General features: G+C 51.9%; 1 protein-coding gene across 5 annotated transcripts; it reads left to right on the top strand.

Annotated features, from left to right (window-relative positions):
• The first annotated feature begins 418 nt into the window (after positions 1–418).
• Gprc5c (G protein-coupled receptor class C group 5 member C) lies at positions 419–22,761 on the top strand. 5 transcript variants are annotated; one of them, XM_052758333.1, is made up of 5 exons: positions 419–1,536; positions 13,727–14,812; positions 16,816–16,910; positions 18,672–18,763; positions 20,542–22,761. In XM_052758333.1, exons 2-5 carry the CDS (start codon positions 13,759–13,761, stop codon positions 20,711–20,713), a joined length of 1,413 nt encoding a protein of 470 aa, XP_052614293.1. In that variant the 5' UTR covers positions 419–1,536; positions 13,727–13,758; the 3' UTR covers positions 20,714–22,761. The 5 variants fall into 5 exon arrangements, with proteins under 5 accessions (XP_052614293.1, XP_052614297.1, XP_052614296.1 ...); XM_052758336.1 differs by having other exon boundaries at positions 422–1,536; positions 18,672–18,821; positions 20,542–20,688; XM_052758334.1 differs by lacking the exon at positions 419–1,536 and adding an exon at positions 1,557–1,908.
• The last annotated feature ends 855 nt before the right edge of the window (positions 22,762–23,616 follow it).

Raw genomic sequence — 23,616 nt, 5'->3', positions numbered from 1 at the left:
AGGCACAGAAAAGGATTCAGGGTTCTAGAAATCCTGGGCCCCACAGTCCCCACCGCCCCCTCCTAAGCAAACATTCCTCCCAGAGCCAGAAAAGAGCAGAGCTGTGTGCGAGGGGAGGAACCGGCCTGAGGTTTATCGCTCCGGCAACTCCGGGTGATTCATTGAGTTTAGACTCCAGGTTGTCATAGATGGAGGCACGCAAACACACAGCCAGCCGGGGAGGTACGGGTCACCAGCTCCCTGCCCTCCTCTACCTGGCTATCCCCTCGCCTGTAACTAGCTGCCTCCCCCTCCCCCTCGAGGGCGCTCAGGGTTGAGCAAACACGCCCTGCCGCCTGCCCTGCCACCGGCTGGCTCCGACCGCGCTCCTGGCGATCCCCCAGGCAACTCGGCATCACGAGAACACGCACCCTGAGACCCGACGCCCTGCCCTCTCCAGCGTCTCCAGGGCCCCTGTCAGACCCAACAACCTCTTGCTCTTGCGATTTGTCCCTTCCGGGGATACAGCGCAATCCAATCAGACCCACTCAGTGCTCCAAGGACAGCGCAGGCCACTCCCGAGGGATCTCAAGCCCCAGGGAAAGTGGCCGGAAAAAAAAATCTCTTGTTTACTGGGCCAGAGAGGCCTCTGCTGGGATTCGTTTCCCTATTTCTGCGGTTTCTTTTCAGCAGATTCCTGGGGCTGGAGAAGAAAGGGTGGTAACTGGTGGATCCACCCCGGCAGGGAGTGGGGGTGGGGTTCAGGGGAATCCGAATTCGTGGAAAGGTCCCCTGACTTCAGGAGTGGCCGGACTCGGAGTCAGGAACAATGTGGTCAGGAGCGCAGGGACCACAGGGATAGCGTTGAACACTGTACCTCGGGAACAAAACTGAGAAGGCTAATTAGGACAGGTCACCACAGGGAACCGGGACGCGGGGAGGGGAACCCGCGATGAGAGAAACTCGGGCGCGGGGTAGTCAGGCCTACGAAGATGCTGGCCAATAACCCGCTGGGGGTTCTGGGCTCAGTCCACAGAGTTAGGGGCATACGCCGTGGCATTCCTCATGATCTTGGAGACTGGGCTCTCCCGGGAGGATCACGCATGAAAGAGGGGGGCGCTCAGTGTGTGCTGTGTCCACGTGTGCAAGCTCGAGAGGGGAGGGGGCGCAGAAGGCGTGACAAAGACGGACTTTACGTCTGAGTGTGCGCCTCGCTCCAGCGGGGAGCAGCGAACTGTGCCAGGCATGTGCCTCATGGGAAAGCCAGGACGAAAGTGACAAAGGCTGGGTGTCTGTCACGGGGAAACTCGCCAAGGTGGCCACTGAGCGTCTGTGGGTGCGTGCGATCGCTGGGAGATGCAACCAAGAAGTGTGCTGGATTGCACCCCCGAACCGCTTTCGGGAGAGAAAGGCGAGTCCAGAAAGTGAGTACGCGCAAGTGAGCGCGCGCCCGCGTACGGGGGCGTGGCAGTAAACAGCAACAACCCACACTCCAGCTTGGCCAGAAACTCGGATCTCTCTTCCCAGCTCGAAAGAGCTCAGCGGCCGAGCCTGGAGGTGAGTCCGAGGGTGCAGGGCCAGGCGCGCTTTGTTACTGGGGATGAGGATCGCTAGTACCTGGAGCGCAGCTGGCGCCGGAGGAGCGCCAGGAATGGAGGTGATGTCACGGTGATGCAGCCCGGCCCACCCTGGCCGAGAGAAGGGAGCGCTGCGCCGGGGGAGAAGGGCGGGAGAGCGAGCCATCGAGCGCACCCAGCTCAGTCCGGGGTCCCGGGGAGGAAGGCCCTGCACCTCTGCCCAGGCCTGGTCACTGGAGCAGGCTCTGGCCCTGCGCCCTTCTTTGAGTCCCTCCTACGCCTGCCGGCGCTCTGCCTGGGGCCAAAGTTGGCTTTCAGCGCGACGCCGAAGCCGGCTGGCTGCGAGTCCCAGGTAAGGACTGCTGCCTCGGCGCTCCGCCCTCGCCATCGGCAAGCCGGAAGATCTGGGTCCAGCTGGCTGGGAGAGGGCGAGGGCCAGGCTCGGGGTGGGAACCCGAGAGGCGGGCGACGATTGCACCCACTCCGCAAGTTCGCAGAAAGTTTCCAAACCCGAGCCAGCTGGGGACTTAATGAGTCAGGAAAGCCGGGTGCTGCGTCCGGAGGTGAACGGCCAAGGAAGGACTCCACGATCCGAGTGTCCGAGAGGTGTCCCTCTACCTACTCACGCTGTGGGAGGCCACGGTTGACTGTGACTGTAGGTTGGCGTCCTTTTCCTCATTTTGCTGCGGTGCGTGGGGAAGGCAGGTTTCTGTGACCCGAGGGAATGGGAGGAACCGAGCCTGGCTCCTTGCTCTTTCGGTTCAGACTTCCAGGGGCGCGCGAGCGGAGACCTAGTAGTCTGGTTGGAATCGGGAGGCGAGGGCTCCTGGTCTCTCCGCGGGAAGTTTGGAATTTCAGAGGCCTGCGGCGCCTCTCCTTGTGGAGGCCTAAGCTCTGGATCCCACCCCTTACTCGCCCCTGGTTTTTCCAGAGCGCTTTCCGCTTCCACCTCACGCCCACACTTTTACACGTACAAAGTTCTAAATCACTTAGGACTTCATGATCTTGATCCTGAAGTACAGACATGAGGATTTATAGAAGCGTGGCTTTGTACTCCCGGAGAGCCCCCCCTCCCCCAAACATAGTCTGTTATGTGGCTGGGAGGGGAGTGGTGTTAGGGATGGGGGTAGGGCACATTCCAAAGTGGAAAGCAGACCCTTGACTGCTTCTAGGCTTCTAGGACTCCGCATGTTAGGGTATTTTGGTCCAGTTACCCACTCTTGGTTATGAAAGGGGGACGGGGGACAGTAAACGGGCTGGGCTGTGAGTCCTTCCATACATTAGCATCTCCCTAGGTCCATTCTTACCGGATTCGTTGGCCAGCCTTCTGGTCAGAGGGCTGAGACAACAGGACTTGTCCCGAGACTGAGAAAACAGGAGGAAGTGGTGGATGAGAGGATTGAGGGAAGGCTGGCTAAGTGTCCATCCATCTTTCCAGGTCAGCTACTGAGGGGACGCAGCCAGGGAGGAAGAAGAATGCTTTGTGGTGTCCCTGGCTGAGCCCTTCCTTGCTCCATCCAATGGGGCTGTAGGTGGTCATGGCCTTTGGCTCGTGTCTTACTCTGTAGCCTTGTTCCTCCCAAGCAGCCTTCTTTCCCACCGTGGGGTGTGTGTGGGTGAGTGTGAGTGTGGATGTTGATGGGGGCGATCAAGGGGATGTTCTTCTGGAAAGGTGAGAAGGTGAAGGTCTACTGCCTCACCTGTAACTGCTTAAAACCAGTCAGGGCTGGCAGTCTCAGCTCACCAGCCCTGCCAAGGCTTCTCTGCTTCACCTGAAGACAGAACGGAGAAAGAGGATTTGGGAACTCAGTGCACTGCCTCCCACCAGAGTTGGGGGCTGGGTAGGAAGCTGGCCCTGGAGAAAGGCTGATTTCCGAGGTAATTAAAAATATTGGTATGGGGGCCGGGCAGTAGTGGCGCACGCCTTTAATCCCAGCACTAGGGAGGCAGAGCCAGGCGGATCTCTGTGAGTTCGAGGCCAGCCTGGGCTACCAAGTGAGTTCCAGGAGAGGCACAAAGCTACACAGAGAAACCCTGTCTCGAAAAACCAAAAAAAAAAAAAAAAAGTGTTGGTATGGAGCCTGGTGGTGGTGGTGGTTGTGCATTCTTTTAATCCCAGTACTCAGGAGACAGAGGCAAGCGGATCTCTGTGAGTCTGAGGCCAGCCTGGGCTACAGAGTAAGTTCTAGGACAGGCTCCAAAGCTACACAGAGAAACCCTGTCTCAGAAAAAACCAAAAAAAAAAAAAAAAAAATTGTGGCCAAGGTAGCACACGACTTTGATTCCAGCACTCGGGAGGCAGAGGCAGGTGGGTTGCTGTGAGTTTGAGGCCATCCTGGCCTACAAAGCAAGTTCCAGGATAGCCCCAGCTAAACAGAGAAACCCTATCTTGAAAAAAAAAATTGTATGACCGATTCCAGGGAGATGAAGTTAAAAGCCTTTTTATCCAGAAAATAATCTGAAGTGGAGCCTTGACTGTGGGCTGTTAAGGCTTCTAGGGCAGGAGGCCCTGTCCCATTCCTGGCAAAGATGGGTACTGTGTCCTTTTTTTTTTTTTTTTTTTTTTTTTTTTTTTTTTTTTTCTCGAGACAGGGTTTCTCTGTGTAGCTTTGCGCCTTTCCTGGAACTCGCTTTGGAGACCAGGCTGGCCTCGAACTCACAGAGATCCGCCTGGCTCTGCCTCCCGAGTGCTGGGATTAAAGGCGTGCGCCACCACCGCCCGGCCGTGCGCCACCACCGCCCGGCAGGGTACTGTGTCCTTTAACAGATGGGTTTCACACGGTTACTGTGTCAAGGAGTAGAAGAAACTACAGAGAATAACACCAAGTACCTTGCCAGCCCCTGAAGACTTAGAGCGGTGGTTCTCAACCCAGGGGAGTCAAACGACCCTTTCCTAGAGGTCACCTAAGATCAGAAAACAGATATTTACATTATGATTCGTAACAGTAGCAAAATTATAGTTATGAAGTAGCAATGAAAATAATTTTATGTTTGGGGGTCACAACATGAGGAACTGTACTGAGGGTTGCTGCGTTGAGAACCACTGACTTAGGGGAGATGGGTCACATGATTCAAAAGGTCAGGCCTCAAGAGGTTGAGTCTAAATGCAGGGTGTGTGACCGCCCACAGCAGGTGGTGGATACACAGAGCGCTATTTCAGAGCCCCCAGGCAGAGCTGGCCTCTCCTGTCTACCTTTTAGCCACCATCTTAAAAAGCAGTAGGTGGCTACAGAACCTGCTCAGTGCATAAGAGCACTGGCTGCTCTTGCAGAGGACCTGGGTTCAGTTCCCAGCTCCCACGTGGCGGTTGAAAACCATCTATAACTTCAGTTCCAGGGGATCTGATGCCCTTTATTGACCTCTGTGGGCACCAAACACATATGTGGTGCATATATAGACATGCAGGCAAAACATTCATACTCATAAAAAATCAAAATAAATCTGGCTGAATATGTACTCCTGGACTGAAAGACTGGTCTGTGTCCTAATGTGCTTTCTTCTCTTCAACTATCTTTTTGTTGTTTTGGGGTGTTTTTTAGAGACAGAGTCTCACTATGTAGCTCTGTTCATCCTAGAACACACTACATAGACCAGGCTGGCCTTGAACTCAGATCTGCTGCCTCTGCCTCCCAAGTGCTGGGATTAAAGATGTGCGCACCCCGCCAGGCTTTCTTCAACTCTCCTGCTTGCCCAAGGCCTCTGTCCTACACAGGCGAGAGTCCAGCCCAGCTGTCCCAGTTTTCCCGCCTGACTATGTTTCCATCTCCCCATCTGCCCTTCCTTCTGTTTTCTGTGGGAGCAGAAAAATGGGGCATTTTAGGGTGGAAACGGTACATTTCAGGGCAGCCCAATTTTCCACACTGGAGATTTAGTGACAGAGGTGAGATTTGAAGGATCAGGTCAAGGCGGAAGCTGGTCATTTCGTAGCAAAGGCAAGAGGAAATAGTACAGGATTGTAACCATTCCCTAATCCTGGCCCCAGTGTCTGTGGGGGTGCCGGGGACTAGCCAAGCAGAGGTGTGTGTTTCTTCTCCGCCTTCTTCCTCTTCTTCCCTGGGGAAGGAAGCCAGGACCTTGTACTGGAACATGCTCACACTGACCTACATCCTCAGTCTTGGGATGACCTGGCTGTTATCAGATGTAAACCTGTAATGTAACCTGTGGCACCCTCTCCTCCTACATCTCCTTTGTCCTTAGATTTGTAGCGGGGGGGAGGGGGGTATGGTGGGAGAGGGTGGCAAGAATCTCTCAAATACAAATATACATACATATCTTAATTATTCTTTGACAATTTCATACATGTAAACAGTACATCTTGATCACATGGACTCCCTGTTCCCCCAAGAACCCCCAACTCCTGCCTCCCATTCCCTGCAGGCACCTCTGGTACATTCCTCTCCCCACTTCGTGTTCTTCCCCTTTTTTGTTAATAATCCACCGAGCCTGTTGGAATATTGACCGATCTGGCTGATTTGACCTTGTGTGGGTAATAATAGCTCCGGTGAGTTCATGGGTACAGTGGCCGTCTCATGTCCGTAAGACGGCATCTCACAGCGCTCCTCCCATCCTCTGACTCTGAACGTTCTTCCCACTCTACAGTATCCCTGCGTGGGTCCACCTTATTTGTTGAGACAAGATCTCTCACTTGAACCTGGAGCTCACCAATTCCGCTAGACTGGCTGGCCAAACAAACCCCAGCAATCCTCCTGTCTCCACCTCCCGAGCTGGGATTACAGGTGCATGCCTCTGTGCTGTGCTCTCTGTGTGGGAGGTGGGGATACAAACTTAGGTCTTCTTGCTTACACAGCAAGCACTGGCTGACTGATCCATCTCCCCCTTTTTTGGAGGTGTTGGGGGAATCAGAGTGAAGGCCTCATGCATGCTCAACAAGTACTGCACCACTGAGCCACATCCCTAATGCCCAGTGAGGTGCTTTAGACCAGGTCGTCTGCCCTTGTCTCCTTTCTTATTGCTCCCTTGCTCTCCGTCTTCCTGGAGCACCTCATACAGGGAAATTCTGTCCCATGTGTAGCGTATTCATCTGCGTCATTTTTTGCATACCTATCATATCTCTATTAGACCTTAGCTAGCATCAGGCGAGCGACTATGTTTGTCCATCTTTGCATTTTCCAGAACTCTAAAAGCAATCGGGCTTTGTCTCCCTAGATGTATAGTAAATACTGGCAGACTCAGAATCATTACCTGTTCTATATCCCTACTCCTCTCCCAGTGTTGGGGATTGAACCCAGGGCCCTCACATAAGTAGGCAAACATTGTACCACCAAGCAGTGCCCTGGTCCCAATTGCTTGCTCTAAACTAGGATCTGGCCCAGAAAAGTAGGGTGAGAAACCCTCCACGGGGCACATGCTTCTTGGTTGTTCTCAGTGTTTCATTCTAAATTTCTAGCTGTACCCCAAATTCTAGCTATTGTCTGTTTGCTGAAACATTGGACGTTTAGGATCCTATGATATTGTTACCAGTGAATTATCTCTCGGGTGGCTGGGTATGACTCCTTACCCATTAACTCTGATGGTTCTTCTCTTCCCAGTACTTGTAAATACCAGTGACACTTTATTGATTTACCAATATACCAGAGTCTCGGTGCAGGGGAAGTGAACTTTTGCATTAGAAATGGAGAGCAACTAGCTTTTACAATGGTACTTATTTAGGAAAACAACTATAAACTTATTTAAGCATGCATGTTAGTTTTAGGAGTTAAAGGTAGATGGTAACCTAGGAAAAGCAGGAAGTAACTGAGATGGCTTAAGCTACATGGATTTTTTTTAAAAAATATATTTATTTATTTATTTATTTATTTATTATGTATACACTCGCCAGAAGAGGGCACTAGATCTCATTATAGATGGTTGTGAGCCACCATGTGGTTGCTGGGAATTGAACTCGGGTTCTCAGAAAGAGCAGCCAGTGCTCTTAACCTCTGAGCCATCTCTCCAGCCCCCTACTACATGGATTTTTATTTTACTTACTTATTTTTATGTACATACCTGTGGGAGTGTATGTGCACCGTGTGCATGTAAGAGCAGTGGAGACCAGAAGTGGGTGTTGGACCCCAGGAACTGGAGTTACAGGTGGTTGTGAACTGCTATGTGGAAACCTATCCCAGGTCCTCTGTAGGAGTAGAAAGTGCTCTTAACTACTGAGCCATATCTCTGGCGTTGTTCCTTTCCCTGCCTTTCTTTCTTCCTTTTTTTTTTTTTTAAGACAGGATTTCTTGTGGCTCAGATGATGTCTGGCTCACTGTGTAGCCAAGGATCTGGACTTCTGACCCTCCTGCCCCCCCTCTGCAGTGCCAGGATTACAGGTGTGTGCCACCATGCTGGGCCCTACAACTTTTTCAAGGGGCAAAAGCTGGGATGGCTTAAAGTACAGTAATTCTAGCACTCAGAGGGATTGCCACACATTTGAGGCTATTCTGGGCTATCATTTGAGACTCCCAAAATAAATAGAAAGGCAAAGGGGAAAAGGGGTTACTGTAATGGTTTGGTGGTTAAGAGCACGAGCTATTTTTCCAGAGTACCCATTCAGTTCCCAGCACCAACATGACTGCTCACAACCACCTGTAACTCCGGCTGCAGCCACTTCTTCCCTCCATGGCACTGCATAGGCATATATGCAGGCAAAATACCCATACACAATTTTTTTTTAAGGTAAAAGGGGGGTGGGGCAAGAAAACATGGAAATTGATTATCTTTATTATGTCAATTTATTTAAATTTGTGTATTGGTTACTTTTCCTGTTGTGACAAAACAACTGAGAAGGAGCCCACTTGAGGAGGAGAGGCTTGTTTTGGTCATGGCAGCGGGAACTCCAGGTGGTTGGTCACATTGTATCTGCAGTCAGGAAGCTGAGAGTGAGGAATGCCCCCCCCCCCACTTGGCTAACTCTCCGCTTTCTCCTCCGACACACCAGCCCAGGGAATGGCACCGCCCACATTTTCACCTCAGTTAACCTAACGTAGAAACATTCTCACAGCGATGCCCAGGCTGGACTCTTAGATCCTGCCAAGTCAACTAACCATCATACCGTGTGTCATTTTCCTCTGATTTAGTGACTTTGCATTTATCAGTCATGGACGGAAGTTTTCTATCAAATGAGACTTGGCATTTTGTGTGCATCTTAGAAATTAGCCAGGAGTGGTGGCTCAAGCCTATGTCCCTAGTACTCAGAAAGCTGAGGCAGGAGGATTGCCATACCTTTGAGACCAGCCAGGGATGAGTAGCAAGGCCCTGCCTCAAACTGAATAATAACTTTATTTACAAGTTGGGCGTTGGTGGAGAAAGCATTTAGTAACATAGGTAGTGCCATGCCTTTGCTAGCCACTAGTGGACGCTGTCATCCAAGGAAAGTTCGATTGCCGGCTTCAGGGACCTTCGCCCTGGTTAGGTAGGAGAGATACTCCTTTTATTTATTTATCTGTTCAAAATTTGTTTATTTGTTTATTTTGGTTTTTCAAGACAGAGTTTCTCTGTGTAGTCCTGGCTGTCCTGGATCAGGCTAACTTCAAACTCACAGAGATCTGCCTGCCTCTGCCTCCCAAGTGCTGGGATTAGAGGTGTGTGCCACCACCCAGCTTCTGTTATTATTTTTTTAATCTCTTTTTTGCTCTCCATATAGTTTTGCTGGCCTAAAATTAACTATATGGACGAGGCTGTCCTTGAACTCATAAAGACCCACTTACTTCTTCCCCTCAAGTGTTAGGACTAAAGGCATGCCCCACCATGCCTGCCCAGCTACAACTAGTTTCTTGAACATGTCGGGTGACCATACACAGAGGTTCTGCATGTGAGGGAATTTGGGGCTTTGTTAATGGTCTCTTTTAGAGCGTTTGAATGTCCTATGTTAGATCTCTGTCTTTCTAGGACCAAAGCTACGTATGGAAGAAAGCGTTTATTGGGGGATTGCTTACAGTTTCAGAGAACTGGAGTCCAAGAGCATGATGGGGATCACTGCAGCAGGCAGGCATGGGGCTGGAGCAGTAGCTGAGAGCTCACATCCTTATCTTCAAGAGGCACTGAGAGCTGATTTAGAAAGGCCTGGTCTTTTGAAAACTTAAATCCCACCCGCAGTGACACACCTAGTCGAACCTGGCTGCGCTTCCTAATCCTTCCCTGTTTCACCAGTGGGGGACAAGCATTCAAATACAGGTGCCTGAGGGGCCATTCTTATTCAAACTACTACAATTTCTACGTCAATTTAAGCTTTGAATGGAAAACTCACAAAGTATGTCTCTTTTGGGGCGGGGCAGGGAGTGGGGCTAAGGATGGCACCTAGAACTTTCTACGCACATCAGGGAACAGTTCCACCACCCTAGTCCCAAAGAGTTGATCTTGAATTTCTCTTAACCCGTGACACCCTTCCCTTTACACAGGGAAGCTGTTCTGGGCAGCCAGCTTTGACTTTCTTCTTTGGCACAAATCTGCAACATTTGGTAGGGTTACAGTGAGCAAGTGCATGATCTTACTGGATGAGATTACCTGTCTGATGTTAATAAATAGGCCATTTCCCCCCATTTCACTGCATACAGTGTCTTAAAGTCTTCCATTAAAGATCAATCTCTTGGGGTCTTGTTGTCTTTGCCTGGTTCTTGATTTGTGTGTGTGTGTGTGTGTGTGTGTGTGTGTGTGTGTGCTTATTTTACGTTTAGCTTTTGTGAGGCAGGTTCTCTCTGTGTAGTGCTGGCCTGGAGCTCTCTGTGTAGACCAGGCTGGCCTCAACAGGGATCCTCTTGAGTGCTGGCATTAAAGGTGTGCATCACCACACCCAGCTCTTGGGTGTTTGTTTGTTTTCTTTTTTTTTTTTTTTTGGTTTTTCGAGACAGGGTTTCTCTGTGTAGCTTTGCGCCTTTCCTGGAACTCACTTGGTAGCCCAGGCTGGCCTCGAACTCACAGAGATCCGCCTGGCTCTGCCTCCCTAGTGCTGGGATTAAAGGCGTGTGCCACCACCGCCCGGCTGTTTGTTTTCTTTTTAAGAGATTTACTTTATTTTTATTTTGTGTGTGAATGTTTTGTCTGAATGTGTGTCTGTGCACCATCTACATAGTTGATGCTGACAGAGGCCAGAAGAAGGTGTCACATTCCCTGGAACAGGAGTTACACATGGATGTGAGCCACCATGTAGGTGCTAGGAATCCAACCTGGATCCTCTAGAAGAGCAGCCAGTGATGTTAACCTCTAAGTCATCTCTCCACCCTGAATCCATTTATGTTATCCTTGTCTTTAGTACTGAACTAGACAATGAACTCTAGAGTCTGAAGAGGAAAGTTAGCACTAAAAGTGAAAAAACCAGAAGCCAGTCTTGGTAACCTATGCCTGAGTCAGAGTTAGCTCGGGTTATGTGGTAAGTTCCAGCCAGCCTGGGCTACGTAGCAAGACCATCTCATGAATAAACAAACAGTAAGTAAGTAAGAAAAGGGTCTGTAAACAAACTAAGGAAAACAAACCACTGAGCAGCATTCCCTCATGGGCTCTGCTTCATTTCCTGTCTCCAGGTTCCTGCCGTGGCTTCCCCTGATGATGGACTGTGACCTGTAAGCCAAATAAACCCTTTCCTCTTTTTTTTTTTTTTTTTTTTTTTTTTTTTTTTGAGATAGGATTTCTCTTCTGTGTAGTTTTGGTGCCTCTCCTGCTGGTTAAGCGGCGGCACTCATGGCTGGCCACCATGGCCATGCTGACTACTGGATGCTGGGGTGGCGGAAGAATCACGAGCCACGGTTACCTTTCTGGAGCTTTATTGGGAGGGAGAGAGAGGGAGGGAGAGAGAATACGGAAGGAGAGGCAATACGGAAAAGAGAGGGCACAGAGGGCACGCCGTAGCAGGCTAATGACGTAATTAAGGACATAAGCCTTACATCTCCTGGATCTTGCTCTGGAGACCAGGCTGTCCTCGAACTCAGAGAGATCCGCCTGGCTCTGCCTCCCGAGTGCTGGGATTAAAGGTGTGCACCACCACCACCTGGCTCCCATTGCTCTTTTTAAAGCATGCTGCCTGGCCAACCCTTTCCTCTTACCGAAGCAACAGAAAGCAAACTAGAAGAGTTGAGAAACTAATTTTCAACTATTTTCTTTCGAGCTGTAGGTTATTCCTGCTGTAGGTGCTGGTTAAGTGCGTTGAATGGAGGAATGCATGGCTGAGTGGCTGTATCAGGGTTCTTGGAAGAACAGAACTTATAGAATGAGTATATACATATGGCTTACAGGCTGTGGTCTAACTAGCCCAACAATGGCTGTCTGTCAACAGATGGTCCAAGAATCCAGTAGTTGTTCAGAATGTCCTTGAGGCTGGATGTCTCAGCTGGTCTTCAGTTTGTGCTGGAGTCCCGAAGAAGTGTGCTCTATTGCCATCGAAGAGCTGGTCTTGCCAGTGAGAGGGAGGGCAAGCAGGCAAAGAGGGAACCTGCTTCTTCCATGTCCTTCATGTAGGCTACCAGCAGAAAGTGTGGCCCAGAGTAAAGGTGGGTCTTCCCACCTCAAATGGTTTAATTAAGAAAAAATCCCCCACAGGTATGCCCAGCCATTGGGTTTTAGTTCATTCCAGATGTCATCAAGTTGACAAGAATAGCCCTCATAGTGGCCTGGACTTTGTCATTTCCAGGACTTAGTTGAGGGGCACAGTGTCTTACCTGAAAGTCCCAAGGCAGAAAGGACAGTGCTAAGTGGTACTATGCTCGAAGAATATTTAAATGCAGGTTTTGATGGGTTAAGGAGGGCACTGAAAGTTCATTGGTGGTCCCCACGCCAAGGTTTATTTTTATTTTATGTGTATGAGTGTTTTGTCTGCATATATATATATATCTGTGCACCTTGTCTGTGCAGTGCCTGAGGAGACCAGACTCAGATCCCCTGGTATGGTGATACTTTGTGTTCTGTCAAATAAAACTTGCCTGGAGGTCAGAGTGCAGCTAGCCACTAGATAACCGTAGAAGCCAGGCAGTGGTGGCACACACCTTTAATCCCAGCACTTGGGAGGAGGAAGCAGGAAGATCAGGAATTCAAGGCCACCCTGGGCTACACAAGATGGATCCAGTCTAAAAGAACAGAGCCAGTGGTGGCACACACACACTTGGGATCTCATGCCTTTAATCCCAGCACTAGGGAGGTGGAGACAGGAAGTGATATTGCTGGCTGGAGAGAGGAATATGAGGAGGCAGGAGACAGGAGCTCAGTCTCTTTCAGGCTGAGGAGTTGGCAAGGTAAGAGGTGGTGGCTGTGGCTTGCTCCTGTGTCTTTCTGATCTTTCAGCATTTGCCCTATATCTGACTCCAGGTTTTTATTATTAAGGCCAGTTAGGATTTGTGCTACACCCTAAGACTGGAGTCATAGACTGTTGTGAGCCGTCATGTAGATGCTGGGATTCAAACCTGGGTCCTCTGGGAGATCACCCAGTCTTCTTAACCACTGAGCCATCTCTCTAGCAGTTAAGAAAAGAAATTTCTTCTTTTCCATGGTTAGGAATAGGGATGACAGCTGGGTGTGATGGCTCACATCTTTAATCCCAGCACTCAGGAGGCAGGAGAATCTCTATGAGTTCAAGGCCAGCCTGATCTACAAAGCAAGTTCCAGGACTGCTATACAGAAGCCTTGTCTCAAACAAACAAACTAAGGATCAGGAATGACAGATGAGCCTCATTTGTTGACTCAGTTGATAAACTTTCATGAATTCGTGGTTAAGAACATTTGCTACTCTTCTAAAGAACCCATGTTCAGTTCTCCAGCACCCACATGGTGGCTCACAACCATCTCTAACTTCAATTCTGGGCAATCCAGTACAGTCTTCTGGCCTCCACAGGCACCAGGCACGCACAGGCATACATGCAAGCAAAACACCCATACACATAAAATATAATTTTTTAAAAGATGTATTTTATTTATTATTATACAGTGTTCTGCCTGCATGCCGGAAGAGGGCACTAGATCTCATTGTAGATGTTGTGAACCACCATGTAGTTGCTGGGAATTGAACTCAGGACCTCTAGAAGAGCAGCTAGTGCTCTTAACTGCTGAGCCATCTCTCTAGCCCCCAAATATAATCTTTTTAAAATTAAAAATACAAAAAAGAGCGTGTTCCAAACAACTCTTGTTCAGGATGGGGGAAGCAATACCACCCTCATTGATGTCTGACTGGAACTGATTTTGCCTATTCCTGTCTCTAGGGACCCAGCTGAAGCCTGGCCTGGGAGCCAGGATGGCCATCCACAACACCTTGCTGATGTGTCTAGGACTGCCTCTGTTCTTTCCAGGGGCCTGGGCCCAGAACCATGCCCCACCTGGCTGCAGCCCAGACCTGGATCCGATCTACTACAACCTTTGTGACCGCTCCGGGGCTTGGGGCATCGTCTTGGAGGCAGTGGCCGGGGCAGGCATCATCACAACATTTGTGCTCACCATCATCCTTGTGGCCAGCCTTCCATTTGTGCAGGACACTAAGAAGCGGAGCCTCCTGGGGACCCAGGTGTTCTTCCTGCTGGGCACCCTGGGCCTCTTCTGCCTTGTGTTTGCCTGCGTGGTAAAGCCTGATTTCTCCACCTGCGCCTCTCGACGCTTCCTCTTTGGGGTCTTGTTTGCCATCTGCTTCTCCTGCCTGATAGCCCATGTCTTTGCCCTTAACTTCCTAGCCCGGAAGAACCACGGGCCCCGGGGCTGGGTGATCTTCACTGTGGCCCTGCTTCTCACCCTTGTGGAGGTCATCATCAACACCGAGTGGCTGATCATCACCCTGGTACGGGGAGGTGGCCAGGCTGGCCCTCTGGGCAATGGCAGTGGCAGTGCCGACTGGACCATGACCTCCCCCTGTGCCATTGCCAACATGGACTTTGTCATGGCACTCATCTACGTCATGCTGCTACTGTTGGGAGCCTTCCTAGGAGCCTGGCCCACCTTGTGTGGCCGCTTTAAGCGCTGGCGGAAGCACGGGGTCTTTGTGCTGCTCACCACGTCCCTCTCCATTGCCATCTGGGTGGTATGGATTGTCATGTACACCTATGGCAATAAGCAGCACCGTAGCCCCACCTGGGATGACCCCACCCTGGCCATTGCCCTCGCTGCCAATGCCTGGACTTTTGTCCTCTTCTATGTCATCCCCGAGGTCTCCCAGGTGACCAAACCCAGCCCAGAACAGAGCTACCAGGGGGACATGTACCCTACCCGCGGCGTGGGCTACGAGACCATCCTGAAAGAGCAGACGGGCCAGAGCATGTTCGTGGAGAACAAGGCATTTTCCATGGATGAGCCAGCCTCAGGTGTGGCAAGGGAGTTGTGTTGTGTATATCCTTGTGTGTGTGTGTGTGTGTGTGTGTGTGTGTCCAGGTGTGTCTGTGTGTGAGACTAGACAGGGTCTCGTGTAGCTGAGGCTGAGCTTTAACTCACTAAGTCGCTGAAGCTGGGTCTCCAATGGGTCCTTCCTTCTCCCAGTTGTTGGGATCGTGGGTATGCGTCACCATTTCCAGCTTTTGTTTTTTTTAAATTACATTTATTTATTCAGTCAGTCTTTTCCTTCCTACCGTGAGGCTTCTGGGGATCAGACTCAGTGTGTCAGGCTTGGTGGCAAGCGCCCTTACCTGGCTGAGCCGTCCTTTACACCGTGTCTTTTCCTGCAGGGCAGGGAGCCATTGAGAAAAATGGAAGGTCTTGTGAATGTCTGCAGCTTGCTGCTTGAAGCCCCTGCAGTCAGGGATGGAGCGTGTAGCTCAGGGGTAGAACATTTGTGTAGCAGGCCCAAGGCCCCTGGTTTAGTCTCCAGCACCACAAACAACCATTTCTGATGACCCACAGTGACCTCAGCAGCACTTTTGTTTACTGTAAGGAATACTAGCATTTATGGGATACCTGCTTTTGCTGGGCTCTGTGCTAAGACCTTGTGGGTTTGAGACTCACAAGCTGCAGCTCCCTCAGGCATGACCAGCACTCTGCTGGACCCCAACTGTGGGTAAGATATTTGGGGGTTTTAGACGCAGCCTGATGATCACATGCCGGCTCTGGGATCTCCGACAGAAGTTCAATTAGAGGCAATGGACATTCTAGAAACAAATCCTAGGCTCTTCTGTGCACACTGTGTGGCCCTCATACTTCCTGCCTTGTGGAAATTGGTGACCCTTGCTCTTGTGGACGCAGTCTGTGATCTTACTCCCTGGAGATGACTGCTGTCCCCACACTGGGGTGGCTTCTGGCACACAGAGTGGACCACTGAATGTGCAGGGAGGGGGTCACTAAGGAAGCCAGAGAGACAGAAGACCTGGGCAGGTGCTGGGAGGAGCGGCAGGCCCTGTCCCCACGCTGCTCTTAATGCAGTACACCTTTGTCAGGCCGGAGAGTTCTTAGTCTTTTTCTTCTCATGGAGGTAACTCCTGGGCTCTATGTTTTTATTTATTTCATTTTTTTTTTTTTTTTCCAAAATGGAAAAATCAATAGCACGAGCTCAGCACTTAGGAATCCTGCACAGGCTGTGGTCCCTGAGCTCAGCAGAAGTCAGCTGAATCCTGTATACCTGGCCTCCTCGGGAAGGCCTGTTCTTGGGCCCCAAGGCTAATCAGCAGCTCCCAGATACCCCAGAGGTGCCCAGCAGGGTGGATCAGATGGGAAACCCACAGCAGAAGGTGCAGGCGGCAGCTACAAAACTCTCTGAGTACTTGCCAGGGGCCCAGGATGGACTGAGCACCGAGTCTCCCTGGCTGGGCCCTGCATGGCTACAAGGTGGCACCAGCAGCCACCCATGCCCTGTGAGGACATGAACGCATACAAAGCTGTGGGGTCTCAGCTGTATTTCCCCTTGTTCCTGGCAGCGGGTGCATAGTGGTAGAGGCAGGAACTAGAGGCTGGCCGTCTTGGAAAGCAGCCCGAAGGCTCATGTGCCCCTCCTGGCCTCTGGCCCTGAGGGCGGATAGGATGTGAAGGTTGCTGACAGTGTGTTTTTCCTGAGCTATGGGGAGGGGGCGGGGGGCGGGGGATGACTGGTGTGTGTGTGTGTGTGTGTGTGTGTGTGTGTGTGTGTGTGTGTGTGTGAGTCCCACAATGCAGGGATCCAAACAGCAGTCTTTTGTACATCTAAACAAAAGAGCACCAGGCGTTAGAGGGGGGCCCAGGTCCACAGCTCACTCTCAGGTCACCACTCCTTGGGTCGCGTGTTACGAGAGGGCCCTAGGGACCCCCATTTCCCTACGCCCAGGAGAGTTGCTTGGGCTGTGGGTCAAAGCAGGAGACAACAGTCCAGAAATCTTCAAATTTGAGCTTCTTTTTTCACCCACAGCGAAGAGACCCGTGTCACCTTACAGTGGCTACAATGGGCAGCTGCTGACCAGTGTGTACCAGCCCACTGAGATGGCCCTGATGCACAAAGGCCCGGTGAGTGGATCCCTCAGGTGCCAGTGACCTGGATGAAAGCCACAGAGCTCAGCCTCATTTGCTGGTAGAGAGACTGTACAGGCAGTGAGTGTATGGATGGACAGAGGCATTGCGGTATGGCGAATTTCTCCTGGGACATCAACCCTGCCAACCCAGGGCTCTAGTACACTGCAGTGGATCCTGCCCTGCATCACTGGGCACTGCCCACAGCTGCGTGGCATGTACCTATAATCCTAGCACTTGGGAGACAGAAGCAGGAAGCTCAACGGCTCGATCAAGGGCTATCTTTGGCTACAGCTTGCACCACTAGCCTGGGCTATATGAGACCCTATGCCTGGCTAACTAGTCTTGACCGTATACCTCCCCTGGGCTCTGGGAACCAGTACTCCATTAGTTAGGGGGCGGTGGGAACAGGAAGGAGGTGGATTAGATTCCAACTCTATATATGTTCCTCCCTGCTGGCAGTGGTTGCCAGAGAGGTCAGCGACCTGCCTTGGCAGGATTCTGGGAACAGGAAGCCAGGAGGTCAGCAGGGTTCTGTTCCCATCCCTTCCCCGCCCCCCAAGCTGGGAGCAGGGGATGGCTGGTGTGTCTGAGACTTCCAATTCCAGCTCTTTTCCTCTCACCAAGTGTGAAGCTGCAGCCTGGAGCAGAGCTGAGTAGTTTCCATTCACACCATGATCAGAGGCTACCTCTCTGCGTCCAGCCTCTGAACCTTGTCCACAGGAACCACCCCAGCCTCTCTCCCGGTTTGGAGGGTGAGCTGGACGGGTCTGTTATTTCTGCTTAGTTCTCACACCATGGTCCTCAGACCACCAAAGTGAGCAGCGATTGAGAACTTGCTTAAAATGCAGATTGGGTCTGAGGTGGAACAGGTTATTGTGACTTCTGTTGTTGGTAACCTGGGGGTGGGGGCTACTGAGGTCACCTGGTAGCTTGGGTTCCACCTAAAAGGGAGTCACTCCCCAAGGCAGATCTCCAGGGAACTTCAGGCTTTCCCATCGCTGCAGTTAAACATTTGTCAACCTATCTCAGGGTGGGGACTAGCTAGGAGTTGGAGCTCAACTAGGCGTAAGGCTTGACAAACAGTCCTGTTAATTCTGGTGTGTTCCCATGTTGAAGCTCCCAGATCTAAGTGTCCTAGATGGCAGGGAGTGGTTGGATGTTCCTGGAAGTGGGAATCCCCCCACACGTGGGAGGGTCACCCATATCTGCTGGTTTGGGGTCCTGGGAGCCTTGGGGCTTTAGTGGTAACATCTGTCTTACATGGTGATAAGGCCCGCGGGACCACCCCAGGGGTTCACGTTCCTTCCAGGTAGAATATTTGGGGCCAGATTCCTAAGCCAGAGTTATATGGACCAGGACCTACCAGAAGGGTACTGAGTGTTGTAGTGACATTTTGGGGACTCAGGTAAGACACTTGGAGAAAGGGAGCTTGTGAGTGGTACCAGTCATGCAGTAACAGCTTAATGCCGCTGATCAGAGGTTTCCCCGAGGAACTAGAAGCAGGAACTCAGAGACAGGGTCTCCTTCGGGACACCCCGAAGTGCTCAGAAGGCCAGTCCTCTATTTCTAGAGGTAGAGTCATCCATCTTATCCTGCCAGCAGGGCCCAGACATGGGGGGGGGGGCGTTGGGAGAGGGTCAAGAGGTGGGAGCCAGCAAGCACAGCCCTGCAGGAAGCTGAGTGTGTGTGCCTTTGCCCTGGCGGAACCTGGCTCCTGATTCCCCCGACTGTGAGACCTCCTGTTCTTCCTTCCAGTCCGAAGGCGCTTATGACGTCATCCTCCCACGGGCCACCGCCAACAGCCAGGTGATGGGCAGTGCCAACTCAACCCTGCGAGCTGAAGACATGTACGTGGTCCAGAGCCACCAGGTGGCCACACCACCGAAAGACAGCAAGATCTCTCAGGTCTTTAGAAATCCCTACGTGTGGGACTAAGGCAGCAGCTGTGGCCAGGTGGAAGTGGGTGGATTTGGAGAGGGCACTCAGGACCCGGCTTGGGTGAGGGACCACTAGGGGCACCGTGCTTTGTGGCTCCCTTCTCCCTCACTGGCTCAGGGTAGCTTATGCCTCAGGGTCAGATCCCCTGATCTGCCAATGTTTGGGTGGGTGTCGTGGGGGGCCCCCTCCCTCTCAGTATTTGTGGAGTCCAGGCGCCTGCCCTGTTTCATGCCAGGGCCACCTCTGGCGATCTGCTCTATCCAAATAGTGTTCTGCTTGGGTTGGTGGCTGGTCTCATGCCTACACTCTCCGGTGACACCTGCAGCCTCCAGAGAGCTCAGAGAGGATGCCTTGGGCTGGATCCTGCTCCTCTGTGAGGAGCAAGGGTGCCTAATAAACACATGATTGCTTTATTAACTCTTGCTCTGGGCTTGTGGTTTCTGACTGGGTTCTCACCTCCTGTGACTCTTTCCTTTCTCCATGGCGGATCAGTGAGTGCACTCACTCTCTCTCCTCCTCACGTCCAGCTCTTGGGGCTGACGCTTCTAGTGTCTCCTGTGGTAAGGGGCTGGTGCCTCCTCCGGGACAGGGCTCTCTAGTGTGTCTGCCATTAACTGCCATCAGAATGAGCATCTGGGTCCTTCTTGTCTGGACCCACACCTGGAAGTGTGCAACTTGGGCAGCAGCTTTCCCGAGGGTCTCGTCTTCTCCCGTGGCTGTTTTCAGAGACAGAACCCACCAGTGGGCAGACCCACCAGTGGGCAGTTCTAGGGGTGCAGAGGGGGTCAGCTCATCTTGGCCTCTCCATAGGAGGTTAGCCTACTTTCGAGGATGAGACCAGTGACCATTCTGTCCCAAGCTCTGAGATCATGCTTCAGAGCATGAGTGGGATGGCTCAGAGTGGGGCTGAGCTGTTTATAATGTGAGTTCACAAAGACAGGCAGGCCAGGCCATATCCTGGTTAGTTCAGCGGTCACAGCATCCATGTACTTAGAATTTGGGGGACAGTAAAATCTTTTCCCCAGCTGCTCAGGCTCATCTCTATGGCTGGTGGGGTAGGATGTGGTGGGGGGGTGGGGCAGGATGGGGACCAGTCTTTCCCTTCATTTCCAGAGCCGAAATCTCAGAATGCTGTCTCTTCAGGGTTCTGTAGGCTCTTAGGGGTGTTTGTCCCAACCCCTTTTATAAGCAAAGTGACTCAGTCAGGCCACAGAGCCTCTAGGTGGCTGAACCAAGACTGGACAGACTGACTGCCCCAGCTTTTGTCCTTGGCTCTCCCTGGGATAAGCCAGACCAGTGTCCTGGGCTCTGAGCAGCCTCTGTCCCTTCTGCATGGGACGATGTTCTGACCCTTGGAGGTCAGCTCCAGGTCCTTCAACAAGACTTGAGAGCCTTCCCGTCCCAGGCTTGGGGATGTTTGTCTCCGATTAGCCAGAAGCTATTTTCCGACACCAGTTGTAAGAGGGGTGGGGGGGGGGAATCGTTTTTTTTTGTTGAAAGGGAGAGAAAGGTTGTTGGCAGAAAACTCCAGACTTCTTCCAAACTTCTATGTTTAGATTGCTCACTCCCGGAAGGGTGAGCCTTTTTTTTTTTTTTTTTTTTTTTTTTTTTTAAGTACAATCCAGTACTTGGACTGTGAGCAGTAGAGTCCGTCCCGTTTGACTCTTGTTCTTTCTGGTTACTTTAGGATCAGTCCCCGAAAAGCAAAACGAGATGGTAGATGCCCTCTTCCCTGGACCACACCTCATCCGGATACCCTCATTGCTCTGCATCCAGCTGAGCAGGGCCCAGCAGTTTACCCACCTTTGTCCTTGGAGCTGGGAGGGACCAGAGGCTACCAGTCGGAAGCATTGGACTGAGTGGGGACCTGGGGACAGACCTGACGCATGTGACTGGTGCTCATAGGATCATCTGCCCTCTTGCCCATCCCAGCCTCCCGGTCCCCATGTGACTGCAGCGACAGGGAACTAACTGCTGACTCCGGTCTCCTGCCTTCACACATCCCCCAAGGCACGGAGTCTGCGTCCCCATGTGGTTCTCCAGGTGGCTGTTGCTCCGCTGTGAGCATCAGGTGTGTGATGTCACTGTTTTGACACTGGACCTTCTTGGCCGTGTTGGTAACCCATCAGTGTGTCACACAATGCCCGCCAGATGCATCTCTGAGTCTCCAGAGACAAGCCACACAGAAGTCATCCCTTGCCCTACTCACGGCCTTCTGCCATCTTCCAGACTGTGGAAGGTCACAGGCGAGGAGCAGAGCCCAGGTTGGGCAGGTTGTTTCTCATGACCTGAGGGTCCCGGGTCCCGGCACCTTTGTGCCTGGATTGCGTCTACCCTACCTTCAGTGAGCTGTGTCCCCTCACCAGGGCAAGGCCGTTCTCTCTGCCTGTCCTGCCCTCCCCGCTGCCCATCAGCACTGGGGATGGGAATTACAACACTTGTCCCAACTGGGCAAGCTTTCCCGTGGTCCAGCACTGCCGCACAGAGAGCCCCACATAAGAGTGGAAGAGCTGGCGGCCCCTGTGTTGCTTAGAGCTTTGCATTATTTATGTACCTCGGTTAACCCCCTGGCCGCATCTCCCCAGTCTGCTTTTGGCTTCTGTGCCGGCTCCCAGGATGGCTTCTAAGACAGGTGCCGAGGTGGAATTACCTGGATCTTGTAGATTCTGGAGGTACTTGCTGGGACTACTTGGACATACGTGGTTGGGGTCTGGGGAGCACCCTTAGGAGACAGTGGGCGGGAGTCAGGGCTGCATTCTCAGGGTGATTTGAACCTTTCCTATGTCGGGCTGGTGGGATGTGGGGTCCAGGACTGGAGATTGCTTGTGGGAAGATGTCTAAGTTTCTACCTCAGCTTGGGCAGCAGATGTCCTTGGGACACCTGGACAAGCCCTGCTGCTTTTTATCACTAGAGGAACCTCTAGTGTCCTTGGCCTTAGGACATGCACCTGAGGAACCTGAAGGCCACCCAGGTCAGAGAGGGCCATTTCCGGGCCTGCGAGCTGCTGGCACCCATGACTGAGATGATCATGGTACCAGACCCTGGGGACAAGATCTCCACAGCATCATCCTTTGTTCTACTCTTGGGTACCAGACAGAGCCTCCTCCAGGCCCTCCCCAAGTGTGCCCTGGAGCCTGGCCTTTAGCACAGCTCTACGTAGTGCTGAGGTAGAGGTTTCCCAGGAAGGTGCCTCACGCTTAGTCCATGGCTTCCATGCAGCCCCTAGCAGCCAGTGCCTTTTATCATTGGGTAGTAGGTCCCCACGGAGTGGGACTACACCTCCAAATGTGACTTCTCCTGGCTTGACCTCTCTGTTGAAATGAGGATGCTCCATCTATGAGCAATACACTATTCAAGCCCCCCCCCCCCCACACACACACAAAGGAAGGGGGTCTCCATGCACCTCACACTGTCCTTGATCTAGAGCTCTGAGATCTGTCCCATCGAGCAAGGGACTAGTTTGCTGTCTTAAGTCGTCTTTCAGGACTCCCAAAGCACTAGATGCCTAGGTGTGCAGCCTGTGGTGGCTGTGGCTGCGTTTATAGCCCAAGTCCTTACTGCAGCTGCAGCTGAGGGGTGATGGGCTCCTGGAAGATGCAGCTCTGCCTGGATGCAGGAAGTACCCATGGTACTTACTTACCCTGCGTCTTCCAGTTCTGGTTCCAGTGAGAAGTCCATTTTTAGGAGGTTTGGGGGCCTCCTAGTTAGCAGCGCCGTATCACACTCAAGCCTTGAATGGGAGACAATGAGAAGGCCCAGGCCTGGTTCAAGTTCATCCTTCACAGGCCAGTCCCTTGGTAGATGTCACACCAACACTGTTAAATCCTACAGTGGATGTAAATGGGGGTTCAACTTTGTAACTACTCGGAATTAAATGACTGCCCTTTCTTTGCGAGGGCTTAACGCCTCTGTGTTCCTGTATGTTTCTAAGGCATTCTGGGGTGTCTGTCAGCTGGCCTGCCTGCCTCTCACCCCCTCCCTTCATTTTCATAAAATGCTTTGTTCACAGAAAGGCACTCTGGGGGATGATCACAGCTGCCCCAGGCCAAGGGGCCCTGTCATGGCCACACCCAACTGGCTCTCCTGGCCCTGTGCTAGTTCATGAGCACTTCGGCTCCTCACAGATGAGATGGCAGTGGAAAGTCTAGGTGTCTTGCCGGCTCTCACCACATGAACATTCTCATCAAGACCAGCACTTTCTCTAGCTCCGCAGAGGACATGCCAAGGTTGTGCTCAGGGGGCTACTAAACAGACTTCCTGTCTGCTGTCTCCATGCTGGGTCCTCCAGGAAGCTACGGCCCCCACTTACAGCAGCACCATGAATTATTTAGCGTCTGCACCAGCCAGAGTGCTCTGACCTCATCCTCCTTGGGCCCCATGTGGCTCTGACCTCATCCTCATTGAGGAAAGGTAGCTGTTAATGGACAGAGGTGGGGATGGGTGGGTCCCATTGGGGTGTCAGTAATTGAGGGGGTGGGTACCAGCAGTCTCAAAGAGGTGGTCTCCGAGACTCAATTACCCTTGTAGCAGGAAGTGATTCTGCCGAGTGGAGATTTCTATGCATGGTATAGAAATCAAAGGGTGCTTACTAACTGTGGCCTTACACAGTTCATTTGACCTTGGCCCAGACTCCTTTCATCTGTAAAACAGGAGTGATGACCTTTCAGATTTATAAAAGAGCACTCATGAAAATCACAGTCAAAGCGAAACACTCAGTGTGTCCTCCCCAGACTAGCAGGCCTTAGACTGGATCATTTGCTG

Source organism: Peromyscus californicus, unplaced genomic scaffold, assembly GCF_007827085.1.
Source record: "Peromyscus californicus insignis strain IS unplaced genomic scaffold, ASM782708v3 Scaffold_3__1_contigs__length_106647218, whole genome shotgun sequence".
Classification (NCBI taxonomy): Eukaryota; Metazoa; Chordata; class Mammalia; order Rodentia; family Cricetidae; genus Peromyscus; species Peromyscus californicus.
The sequence above is the reverse complement of the archived record's forward strand: the minus strand, read 5'-3'. Positions and strand labels throughout refer to the sequence as shown.